Source organism: Pelmatolapia mariae, linkage group LG3_W (genome assembly GCF_036321145.2).
Source record: "Pelmatolapia mariae isolate MD_Pm_ZW linkage group LG3_W, Pm_UMD_F_2, whole genome shotgun sequence".
Classification (NCBI taxonomy): domain Eukaryota; kingdom Metazoa; phylum Chordata; class Actinopteri; order Cichliformes; family Cichlidae; genus Pelmatolapia; species Pelmatolapia mariae.
Genome location: NC_086229.1, coordinates 2,154,310 through 2,167,374, shown reverse-complemented (window position 1 = coordinate 2,167,374; position 13,065 = coordinate 2,154,310). Strand labels below are relative to the sequence as shown.

At 42.7% G+C, this 13,065-nt stretch overlaps 1 protein-coding gene across 1 annotated transcript; it reads right to left on the bottom strand.

Moving 5' to 3' along the window:
* Positions 1 to 6,067: 6,067 nt before the first annotated feature.
* On the bottom strand, positions 6,068 to 12,539 carry LOC135932604 (junctional adhesion molecule-like). The gene is made up of 3 exons (XM_065470080.1): positions 12,395 to 12,539; positions 6,205 to 6,534; positions 6,068 to 6,141 (listed from the first exon to the last, which is right to left on the bottom strand). The coding sequence occupies exons 1-3, from the start codon at positions 12,537 to 12,539 to the stop codon at positions 6,068 to 6,070; spliced, it is 549 nt and encodes a 182-aa protein (XP_065326152.1).
* Between the last annotated feature and the right edge of the window lie 526 nt (positions 12,540 to 13,065).

Below are 13,065 nucleotides of genomic sequence, written 5' to 3'. Positions count from 1 at the left end.
TATTTGTTTGTCTGATTGTTTAATTGGTTTTGAATTATTTTGTTTATTGTTCTTATAAGTTGTTTTTGATGATTTTTCAGTGATAATATTATTTATTTTGTGTTTTTGCTGTTTTTTGAGAGATATTTTAAAACAAATAAATAAATAAAGCTGCAGGACACAACTCCACTCAGCATGGTTGGAGGAGAGGTGTCCCAGCAGGTGTGCAACACAGACAGATCACAGCTCTGTATGTCGATGTGTAGCAGATGTTGCTGCGATTTACACTAAACAGCCCAGAGATCCAGTGTCGTCTCCTGCCTCTTATTCATACGCCAGAACACAACGCATCGACAGACATAACACACAAACGTTACATAAGGAGGGGTGGATGTATATATTTGAGCCTGCATGCACACTTGTGACTTTGTGTGGATTAGACAAACCATGGAAAAGGAAATAAACAGAGTTTCTAAAAGTGTAGCACATTTTGCCAAGAAATACTGATACAAAAAGGAAACCAGCCAACCAAAGACAAGTTTTCTTACTTTTTAGACTAAATGTAATTGTAACAGTACAGTGAACAGGCGTGAAATAAAGGACAGTGTTGTACAGTGTGGCATACAGTTTGTACATACAGAGGTTTACATACACTTATACATACATAGCAGCAGTTCATAACCTTAGCTGCCTTCTTTTGACTTCCTATTGCATTGACTTTCACACTCCTGGAACATACACAATGGATCTAAAGTCAATTTTCTACTTTTATTTTGGTAAAATTTGAAACCAAACCAGATTGAATCCATGAAAAGACCTGCAAGACAGGACTTTTAGACTGATTTAATGTCATCCATGCTGACAATAATATTAGTAACTGTTTTCCATAAACACACCACATACGTGATGTGTTTAATTTGTAAAAAACAGTTTTTCCTGTCTAACTGTGACACTGCAGTGACTGTTGGTGTGACTTTACAGTTCCAGAGTCCACACAGCATCTACCAGGAGACCTCAGAGCTCTTCATACTTCGTTCTCTTCACAAGCTTCAAGCTTTCCTTTCCCAGCAGGACTCAGGAGCTGCTCACAAACACACTAAACCCAAAGCTTATTACTGTGTTTGATTGGTCAGCCAGCTCTCCTGACCTGAACACCTCGGAGAATCTGTTCTTATTAAGATGAAGATGAGAAACTCTGGAAGAGCTGAAGATCACAGTCAGACCAACCTGAGCCTCAGTGACTCCTCAGCAGGAGCTGATGCAGTAACTCATGGTGCTGGAGCCCAAACCAAGTACTGAGAGTGTAAATGAACAGAGTTTCTGAAGGTGGATGTTTTTGAATGTAAACACTGTTTTTATTGATCCAACAATGTACAATTCATTCTTCACACTTCCTGGCTGCCTCAACATTAATGATGCTGAATGATCCAAACTACATTCTTGGTATCAGGTTCATGTTATGTCCACAAAGAACTCCAGTGGAAGAGATTAAAATACAGAATTTACAAGTTTGTTTCGTGGGAAACACTGATTGACACAAACAGGTGGTCTTTGTGTTTGCAGAGGATCAAAAAACAAAACATCACAACAGCAACAATCACAGAGTCATTTATAGAAACATGTCATCTATCATAATGGTTACAGAACACATAGAATAACACGTACAGTTGAGTATATCTGATATTAAAACTGTATATGAAGACAACGCATGATACCAGCTTTACACAGAGAAGGAATCAATGTTAAAGTTTTCCTTTTACCTCACAGTTCAACACTTCTATTATCAATCAATCAATAAATATAAACATGCAGTAAGTTTGTTCTAATGAACCTTTACAATACATTCAGATTACAGTTCATGTCACACTGATATGGATAACACACTCAGACCACAGGCTTCAGCACACGGCTATAGATGGAGATCCATCAGAACACAAGGAAACAGCACAGCAGCACTGAGCAACAACACACTCTGGGTCATCATCATTATGAGCTTCTAATGTTCGAGAAACAGCTGGCTGAGGTTGTTCAGCTGTTAGCAGAGGAAGGTCAAAGCAAAGCTGCATCTTCATGTTTATGGTATCATAGTTACACCACATACTTTACAGTGTATGAACCACAACAAGCTAACAGAGGGTCTGTTCTTCATACTCCAGTTCCATTTCGTCCACTTTGAGCCACAGCCTGGCCACCTTTTGGCTCATCCTGGAGGAGCAGACAGAGGAGAGTCAGAGAGAGAGCATCAGATGGATCCAGTCTGGTCTCATAATGACACACATGTAACATCACATGTTCCAGTTTCACACAGAGGAGTGGGCAAAGCTTTGATTCATGTTATGTGTAATCCCACTCAGGTGGTCTACACCTGATCATCAAGCAGAGCCAAAGGACTGCAGCATCCCTGGACATGAGGACAATATTCCAGAGAAAAGCAGAGACTGCAGGGACAAAGCAGCTGTCTGTCACTATGTTTGTACATGAATCAATCTCACTAATGATCTCATCAGCAGCCACTTTTAAAGCTGTCACATATGGCTGGATTGTTTGTTGAACCAAGATGGTTTTTAGTTTTGCTCTTCCCGTCTTCTGTCTGTTCCCTTTGTAAAGATCTTCACTGGATTCCCTCTCTGGAGTGTGGTGAGTGTCTAGTGACACTTTGATGGCAGCAGACTCTGGAGAGGACGCCATTCTGGTTATGTTGGATCCCACCTCTGCTTTTGATACTGTTGATCACGGTGTCATGATAATCACGCTCAAAGGAAGGAGAGAGGATGTTGAAATGACTGAGAGGAAGCAGCTCCATCACTGACGGTTTTTAATAGATGCCTTAAAACACTAAACTCTAACATCAAGGGTTTATTTAAAGTTTTCTCAATCCAAGACGGCGCCTGTGTGTGCAGCTTGCCGTCAGCTGCTACCTGCTTTGTTAACATCCATTTTCTTCAAAAATGTCTCTGCTCTTCTGGTTTATGACTTCTAATGGTTTATTCTAAGTTTATAGACTATAACAACTTGTAAGACGATGAGCTTTACTTCTCACAGCCCATGTTATGTTGTAGTATCCATTTATCATTATGCTACTTTGCTCTGTGGACTGTAAAAATGTTTGTATTCATGAAATAAACTACACTTTCACAGTTTGCACCTTTTACTGTTTTCCTGCTTTTGTTCACTCCGAGTTTGACAAAAAGATTAGAGGAAGCCAAGTTCTTTCCATTGCTTGTTTTCTGAGATGCAGAGTTGAAAATGTTATGTTCAGACAGACAGATCATCCAATCAGCTGCTGTATAACCAGCAGCTCTTTAATAGGGAACTACAAACATGGAGGACCAAATCTGTTCCTTCCTTCTTTGATGGTACACAGTACAATGTGTGCATTTCTCTTGTAATGAGCCAAGAACTTTTCCAGAGCAATGCACATGTCAGCTATAGATCAGACTGTGATGGAGAAACTGACCACTGTGAATCATTTACCACGACTTATGAGGCGTTCACTGACCTGTGTCAAACTGTTCTTCCTGTGGGACATTTGCTTTCGTTGTTTCTTCTGAATAGCAGAGGACCATATGACGTGTGAAGACAAACCGTTTGTTTGGAGGAATTCAGGTACTTTTCACTGGTTGTTTATGCGAGATGATTGATTACTAGTTTTAGTTTTGGCCTGATATTTTCTGTCTGTTGGATCTAAATTAGTCGCATGATGCGTTCAGGGCCACTGGTGTTGTGCGATAAATCAAACTGTATAAAAGTCTGAAGGTCATCTAACGGTGTGAGATTAGGATCCACTGAGTTCAGGTCAGGACAGCTGCCTCGTGTAGCTGTGGTGACACACGTGTTTTGGTGTTTCTAACTTGGTATCTTAATAACATGTAATTATGACAGGACGACTCTTTTTGGTTTATGCGAGCAGTATTTGCCTAACTCCTGCAAACAGCACAGGACTCTGAATGGGATTATGATGTGTTTCCTGACCTGTGTGAAGCATTTCTCAAGCTCTGTGAAGTGTTTACTGACCTGTGTCAGACGTGTCTCCCTGTTGGAAATCTGGATCTGTCGTTGTTTTCTGACAGATTGAGATGAAAAATGGATTGTCAAGAGAGACAGACAGATATCAATAAGTGTGATTGTCCATCCGTCTCTGCTGGTATCTTCAACATGAAGCTCTTAGATCCAACCTGCTGACCTGGTCCTTTCACAGAAGTTAAAAGGGAGGAACCCCCAATATCTTCTACACCTTACTTCTATACCTGCCCACCCTTTCTCCCCCCTCTCCTGTTGGATGTCTTTAACACTTTGTTCACCTAATCAAGTTGTTGATTTCTAACCATCTGATGTCCACCCACACCTTCTTTCTCTCTCTCTCTCTGACTTCTTCTACACCGATGATTAAAGATAGAATTTAAAATTTAAACTATAAAATTATTTTATTAAATTTCCTTCTTTCCTGTAACAGAAACTGCATCACATTTAAACATTCAGTGAGTATTGATTATAGTTAACTCCATGTTTCATTTCGTTTCTGTGATCTTCAGTGAGAATGAATTAATACATTTTGACAAGAACATTCATTTTACACTCTTTAAATCAGTTATGTGAAAATTTTCTTTTACTTTTTAAAACTCTGTTTGTCAATCACATTTTACTCAATTCAAATTTCTTTTCATTGAAAGAAATGACTGCAAAATGTCAGTTTAATGTCACATAAATCAGTCTGTGATGTGTTTACCAACCTCTGTGAGGAAGTGACCTGTGCCAGGTGTGTCTCCATGTTCCACATCTGCATCTGGTATTTTTTATGAGAAGCAGAATAGAATATGATGTGTCAAGACAGACAGGAAACCAGGTACTTTGCATTCGCTGTATTTGCCTGATGATTATTATCTTATTTCAAGCCTTCAATTTGGAAATATTTGGTCGTAATTTTCCAGAAAACAAATGAAGTGAGTTGTAAATCAGTCTGAGAAATACAGAGAATATCATGTGTAAGAGAGACAGAAAGACAGACAGATTTCAAACATAGAGGATTAACTCTGTAGCCTCTTTGATGGTAGATGGATGATATACTATGAATCCTTCAGTGATGTGTTTACTGACCTCTGTAAAAGATTTACTGACCTCTTTGAGTTGTTTCCTGGTCTGTGTCTCCCTGTTGGACAGCTGTGTTTGGTGTTTCTTCTGAAATGTAGAATGAAAAATGGTTTGTCAAGAGAGACAGACAGACAGATATCAGCATATATAAATAATATAAAATTGAATTAAGTTATGGATCCATCTCAGTGTGTTTACAGCCCTCTGTGGATAATTTACCAACATTTCTGAGGCATTTACTGACCTTTGTCTTCACCTTCATCTTCTGTGCCAGTGTTAGCTCCAACATTGATTTGCCTGTCTGAAGTTTTTTCTTAATTGTAGAGAGAAAATGACATTAGTCTGTGATGTATTTTTTTTTGCTTGTTTTCTCTTTTTTTTCTCTCAACAGCTGATCCTGGAGATTTTTTTCTCTTCTTTCTCTTTGTAAGTGCCCTTTCTCACGGTCCCTCTTCCCTTCTGTTTTTCTTTTTCTTCATCTTTCTTTCTCCCTTTCCTATCCCTCAGTCATGTCTGTCAAGTCTGTAACAACTGAAAATAAAATAAAATAAACAATAACAACAAATGTTGATCAAATGGACCAATACGGCAAGGCTGTGATGATCCATTTGGCAAAGTAAATCCATTGGGTATCCTTGTTGGTCTTCAGACAACAATTCTGACGGCTAAAGAACCAAATGGGACAGACAAAAAAAAAAAAAAGACAGACAGACAGATATCAGTACGTGTGATCATCCAGCTGTGTAACCACCAACTCTTTAATAGGGAACTACAAACATGGAGGACCCAGTCTGTTCCTTCTGTCTTTGATGGTACACAGTTCAATCTGTGCAATTCTCTTGTAATGTGCCAAGAACCTTTCCAGAAATAAAACATCAGCCACAGATCAGACTGTGAGGGAGAAACTGACCACTGTGAATCATTTACCAACACTTATGAGGTGCTGCCTGATGACTGCAAAGTGTCAGTTTAATGTCACATGAATCACTCTGTGATCTGTTTACCAACCTCTGTGAGGAAGCTGCTTACGTGCGTAAGAGGTGTCTATCTTTTGGACGCCTGTGTCTGGCGTTTCTGGTGAGAAGCAGAATAGAATATGACATTTTATGGCAGCATACAAACAGATGTTACTCTCACCTCTGACACTGAGAGTCACTGCTTTCTGTAGCAGCATGTGTCCATCCTTGTTGTAGACGGTGCAGGTGTAGACTCCACTGTCAGTGAGGTGGAGGTCTTTCAGGGTCAGACTGAGGTCTTTAGTGTTCAGTGGGTCTTTGTTCATCTCAGTGCGGCGTACATAAACCTGATCCTGTTTCTGACTGCTGTCGTTACAGTGAACCATCTTTTCTTCAGGGTGAGTGAGTCTCCACTCCACTTTGATCACCTGAGGAAGCTCACCTGTAATTTTAAAAGGCATCAGGACAGACTTCTGACCTTGTGTCACCTCCACCACTGCTGACTGGTAGTCTGTGAGGAGAACAAAGCAGAACATGAGCTGTACAGACAGAAGCAATGAGAGACGTCAGCATGACAGACTCAGTTTGGTTGAAGATCAAGGGGACTGAGATCCTCTGGCTCATCTATTCAAAAGAGTAGATCAGACTGAACATCCAGCCTTTTATAGCTACAGACATACAGAGTGCTATAATAAAATATTTTGCTAATAGTTAGTCATGCATAAATCTATTCTAAATATATTATGTATGGAATTTCAGGAGTGGGACCACGCCTCCAAACACGCTCCTTCCGGCTGTCATCTATATAGGTTCCTCCAGTTCCGCAAGCTGATCATTCTCGTTTACGTGCCCCACCCTCCCTCCACCCTTCTTCTCCATTCTTCACCTTCTTCATTTCTGTTTAGTACATGGGGATCTGCCAGGCCCGTGAGCCATCGCCAGTCCCATTCGAGGCCTTCCCCAAACCGCAGCTCAATTCATGTCAAAGCATTCACTTTTACCTACTAAAATGCTGTCAAACTTAAAATGAGGACGTGGGCCCAGCTAGTGAAATGAAATATAAGGGATGAAAAAATGAAAATTGGGCAATGTTTAAACTTTGCCTTTAATTTTATGCATGCTGAGATAGAAAGAGGAACTGCTGAGACTGATTGTGAAATATGCCAACAATATGCAGGCAGGTGTGTGCAGCACGGTGGCACGATGGTTAGCACTGCTGCCACTCAGCAAGAAGGTCCTGAGTTCAATTCCACCATCAGGCCGGGATCTTTCCGTGTGGAGTTTGCATGTTCTCCATGATCTCCCACAGCCTAAAGAAAGGGGATCGGTTAATTGACTAATCTAAATTACCCATAGGTGTGAATGGTTGTGTGTTCGCCCTGTGACAGACTGGCGACCTGTCCAGGTTGTACCCTGCCTCTCGCCCTGTGACAGCTGGGATAGGCTCCAGCCCCTCTGAAAAGCATAAGTGGAAGTGAATGGATGGATGGGTGTGTATTTATACATGGACTTTGATAGAACATTTATGAAGCACAGAAAATGTTAGCAAGGGGAGAGAGAGAGTGGAAGCACTGCACATGCCCAAATAAGTTTATTAGGAAGGTTCAGGGTTCTGTTAGGGTTGAAAATCTTTGATATTGTATTTAAATTACATCCACAATGCAAATGTGGAGCCTTCCTTCTATTGGATTTTGTACATATTGGAATTTTGAACTGAGCACTTCAAAAAGACTTTGCATAGAGCACTACCAACACTGTAAATAAACTCAATGAACTTTCATTCCTGAGTCCTGCGTTTGAGTCCAGTCAGACAAACCATGACAGCTTGATTTCATCTGTCAGTCATTGGAAACAGTAATACAGCTATGTACTTATGATTTTAACTAAATTACTGTATTAATGTAGTATTTTCAGTTCCATGTTTTCCTCTTTAAACACAGGTGAGCCAATCACAGGTAACAACACAAAACATTTAACAGGAAATATTTAAATCCTCTCTTCATTTGCTGCTCTCTGGTTATTTGTGGCACAACTTCAACATTTAATACAAAATATTTGTCTCAAAAAGCATTGCACTGTGACCAGTGTTGGGACTAACGCGTTATTAAGTAACGCGTTACAGTAACTACGTTATTATTGTGGTAACGAGCACGGTAACTAGTTATTATGCCAAAACCAGGAACGCGTTACTCGTTACTGGGATTTAGATAGGCTCGTTATTCGTTACTTCGTGTGGTGGCTATCACGGAGCTTCCACAGATTCAGTAACATTAGCAAGTGGTGGAGGCCAGCAGGTGGATGAAGGAAAAGGGAGGCAAGAGGAGAGACCCGAGGCAGCCGCTGGTCCGCGTGTCAGGTGAACTGAACTTCAGGTAAGAAGTTATGACCTGCAGTCTATCTGGGTCAGATATAAACCAAGTTTAGGTGGAGTTTATTTTCGTTATGCTGACATTTTCGTACTGCGTGCTAGCTAGCATGACGGAGTTTCTATACAGCTGTGTGGGTGCTATGATGTTACTGATGTTGAACTTTATTTTGTTCATAAGGTTAATTATTAGAGTTGCCAACCGTCCCCTAAAAAACAGAATCATCTCGTATTCAGAGAAAATATTACGCGTTTCGTATTGAGGTGAAAAGGAACACAGTTTGTCCCGGACTTCAGCTACAATGAAAAAGACACAAAGCTGGAGCTGCACAGCTGCCTCTTCTTCTCTCATTCTCTCCTCTCCTGTTTCTACTTCAATCACGAAACTGATCAATGATCAGCTGATCGGCTTTTCTCTCTTGTTTATTTATCGCCCACTTTGCGCCAGAAAGAGGAAACCAGCAGAGGTCGCGCTAAACAACAGCAGCACGTTTAAGTTTGATCAGCTGTTGTTAGAATTTATTTAATATTAATTTCTAGTATCAGCTGATGTTTGCTGGAGCCACAGCTGTAAAGCTGCTGGTCATGATATTGGTTTGGTTATCTGGTGAGAGGGAAACATGAAGATGAAACCAGGAGATGTCCTTACTGAATCACCAGAGCTGAACAGGTGATGGAGAAACAGGTTTACCTTTTAGGTGACATGGATGAGTTGAAGGGAAGTTATGAGCTGTTTCTGAGAGACAAATAACACCAGGATCCTTTTCTATGTAGCTGACAGCTGGTAACTGTGCAGGGGCGGGTCTAGCAAAGTGTTGCCAGGGGGCCAGGTAGGGCATTAACAGGGAAAGGGGGGCACAAGGAAATACTTTTCTTTTTTATTCTCATTTAAAATGTCTCGTTTTTTTTTTTTTTGTTTTTTTTTTGTTTTTTGTCTGTCCCATTTGGTTCTTTAGCCGTCAGAATTGTTGTCTGAAGACCAACAAGGATACCAAATGGATTTATTCTGCCAAATGGATCATCATGGCATTGCCGTATTGGTCCATTTGATCAACCTTTGTTGTTATTATTTATTTTATTTTATTTTCAGTTGTTACAGATGGGACAGACATGATTGGGGGATAGGAAAGGGAGAAAGAAAGAGAGGAAGGAAAAGAAAAACAGAAGGGAAAAGGGACAGTGAAAAAGGGCACTTACAAAGACAAAGAGAAAGAGAAAAAAAATTAATAAATAAATCTCCTGGATCACCTGTTGAGAGAAAAAGAAGAGAAGACAAGCAAGAAAAAAAAACCCAAACAAAAACAAAGCAACATACTAAACACAACACCATCACGTTAATCTAACTAAGTGTGAACGGCAGTAAATACTAAATATTGAAAGTTGTTGTGCAACACGCAGGACAGACAGCGCACAATGTGCTTTGAAGTAGCAGCTAAGAAAGGTGTAGTTTATGTCTACGAACAGTGAACACCCGTGTGCACACCTGTGTGGATCAACGCGCTTGTATACAAAAGGTTTCCCCATGTAATGGTCTGCTAGAGGGTGTGGAGGCCCATAGCCCCGTCCCCCAGGGCATGAAGCAGGCATGGAGGAGATCCAGGCTCCAGACATCCAGAGGCCCCAGAGTGCGAGAGCCCAAGGAGTACCACCGGTGGGGCATCCGTGCCCCCTTCCTGGGAAGGGCTGAGGAGATCCCCAGACGAGGGGGTCACCCAGTAGCCATGGAGCACAAGCCAGATTGGGCTGCACTGGCGCGCCCGCCGGCTCTGCCGGCAGCCAGCTGTGCCAGAGTGAACCGAGTTGCAGGCCCCGAGGCCGGAGGCCCGAGGGCCCCCTTTGCCCCGGAAGAGGCCTGACCGAGCGACAGGCACCAGGCCCCGCCAAGTAGCCACCGGGAGTGAGCCGGTGCATACCTGAGCGCCCAGCCCCGGACACCAAGAACCACCAATGCACCGACCCCTGAGGGCATCAGTTACCAGCAGGGAGTGTGGTGAGGGGAGATAGGCCTCCACACTTGGAGGGCCTGGGAGTACCCAGGGAGGTGGAGTCTAAGACCCGACCTGACATATAGACACAGACAATCAGGCACACACAGACACAAACATGCTTTCCCACCCTCATGCACACATATACAAACACTCAGCACTCACCCAACGTAGGGATAGACACACATAGACATGTACACACAATCATACGCCCCAAACATACTCTATGCCCCGGGTCCAGGTACACTCGCCCCCAGAGGGGGAAACGGCACCCAGACCCAAGAGATGTGACCCTTTTCCCCGGGGTGGAGGCAAGCAGACCGCCCCAGGCTCCGCAGCAGCAGGGAGGCCAATCGGACAGCCCACACCTCCTCCCAGCCCCCCGCCCTGATGGCTAGTAGAGAACGGGGGTGTGTGAAGACCCCATACCTCCCTCCTCCCGCTCATGTGTAGTGTTGCTGCGTGTTGTTCTAAAGTGCATTTAAAACAAGGGAGGGCATGGTGCTGCTGCCAGAGAGCAGCAGGTGTTAGCACGGCCCCTCCCGAGAACCCTCAATGTCTACATGGATTTAAAATTGAGAGGTGGGCACCGGCGCCAGAGGTAGGGTTGAATACACAGACCGTCCTCTGGACGCCGTTGACGTGGTCACCCTCAAGGCCCTATATATTATTGTTATGAGAGTGTGAATAATGTGGATGTCTAAGTTGTGAAATAAAATTGAGGCACAGGTGGCCAGAAGGGGACAGAGGGGGGGGGGGGGGGGGGGGATGCCTCCCCTGCACCCTGGTGACACACCCGCACCCCAAGGCCCTACCTGTGTGGGTGGGTGTGGCGGAGCGGGAAGAGGGAGGCAGCCGGGGATGGGGAGGAAAAGAAGGGAGGGGCAAGATGCCCCTCCTTAGGGCCAGCTCCCCCGCTGACCCCAGTAGGCACCCCCGTCCTAATGTCTCGCTTTTAAAAAAATAATTATCTGAATCTTACAACAAACGATTGATAGATTGATACATATATACCATCAGAACAGTGTACATCACTGTCACAACAGTGTTTATTTTCATTCAAAGGTTTTATGATTTTTCCCATAATGGCGGGCCGGTCTCTAGTCAAAATGCCCGGGACAATTTTTTTGTCCCAGTCCAGCTCTGTATGCAGCTCATCTGCAGTCTGGTGTTACCTACGTCTTCCTGTTCAGAAGGCAGAATTTCCAAGTTCTGAGTACAATCAAAAGCACCACGACTGCAGTTTTTGTGTTGGATGTAAAAAGCGCACATGACGCTGTGACGTAGGCTAGAATCATGTCGGTGGTCAACGACGGTCCAGGCGTGGGATTTCTCTCGTGGGAATGTGCACATTATTTTTTCCTTTCTATTGGTAGGTGGCACAGCACACTTGTGGCAAGTAAGCAAGCTAGAAGACTGGCAATCTCGCTGGGTATCCAGTTACGGAAGCAACACATTAACAAGATAATTCTGAGTAAAAGCAAAGTTACTTTCCCTAGTAACTAGTTACTTTGAAAGTAACGAGTAACTTGAAGTAACTGAGTTACTTTTTTAGAGAAGTAACTGGTAATGTAACTAAGTTACTAATTTAAAGTAACTTACCCAACACTGACTGTGACACAGTCCTACATATCAAACTGAGAAAACAGTCTGCTTTGATGATGGACTTGTTCTGTTTTCCTACAGAGCACCACGTCATCTTCTTATATCAACATCTGCCAGTCTGTGTACAGGGAATGAGGAAACCCCGTTCATTTACTGAGATCAACAGCAGACTTTCCAGTGTAAGACTTCATAAATATGTGAACATGAGCTGACTCTGGAACAGCTTCTATACAATCATGGACTGTAAAACAGAGGCAGGTGCCACCCTCTCTCTCCTGCACTGTACGGCTCAACTCACATACAGCAAACCTGCACTGATTCAACATATGTCACATTCCCATGATGCATCACAGGCTGTTTGATTGGATCTTTTTCATTGAGGATTTGTAATGTGGACAAACAGATGTTACTCTCACCTCTGACACTGAGAGTCACTGATTTCTGTAGCAGCATGTGTCCATCCTTGTTGTAGACGGTGCAGGTGTAGACTCCACTGTCAGTGAGGTGGAGGTCTTTCAGAGTCAGACTGAAGTCTCCAGTTCTCAGTGGGTCTTTCTTCATCTCTGCTCGTCCTTGTGGAACTTTCCTGTCTTCATGTTTCCACTCCGCTGTGACGTCCTGAAGCTTGACATCAGTTGTAAATGGCAGCAGGACAGACTGAACCCATTTAACTGTTTCCACCATCTGAACCTCAGGAACTGAGAGGAGAATATGAGACAGACAGACAGATGTCAGTGAAGGTGATCCTCCATCATCTAGTTATTATAGTTTGATACTTTCATTGTTTTTATTTAGTGTTGGCCTTTTCTTTTGAATTCAGTTTAAGTTTCTGTGAGTTTCCAGAGTGGGTTTGCTCCTTTCACTTTTGTTTTGATTGTGTGTAAATGTTTAGTTTTTGTTTAACTTTTATTACGTGAACTCTTAGTTTTAGTCTCTATACTTATTTTTGTTACTTATAAATCTATACCTATTTTGGACGGTGGACAAACAGCTGTAACACCCACCTCTGACACTGAGAGTCACTGATTTCCGTAGCAGCATGTGTCCAACCTTGTTGTAGACGGTGCAGGTGTAGACTCCGCTGTCA

Excerpts from the sequence above, each read along its gene's own strand:
- LOC135932604 (XM_065470080.1), bottom strand. The coding sequence starts at position 12,539 with ATGAAGAAAGACCCACTGAGAACTGGAGACTTCAGTCTGACTCTGAAA. Across the intron at positions 6,535-12,394 it reads AGTGACTCTCAGTGTCAGAG|ACTACCAGTCAGCAGTGGTG; the intron begins GTGAGAGTAACA and ends TTCTCCTCACAG. Across the intron at positions 6,142-6,204 it reads AGTGACTCTCAGTGTCAGAG|AAACGCCAGACACAGGCGTC; the intron begins GTGAGAGTAACA and ends GCTTCTCACCAG.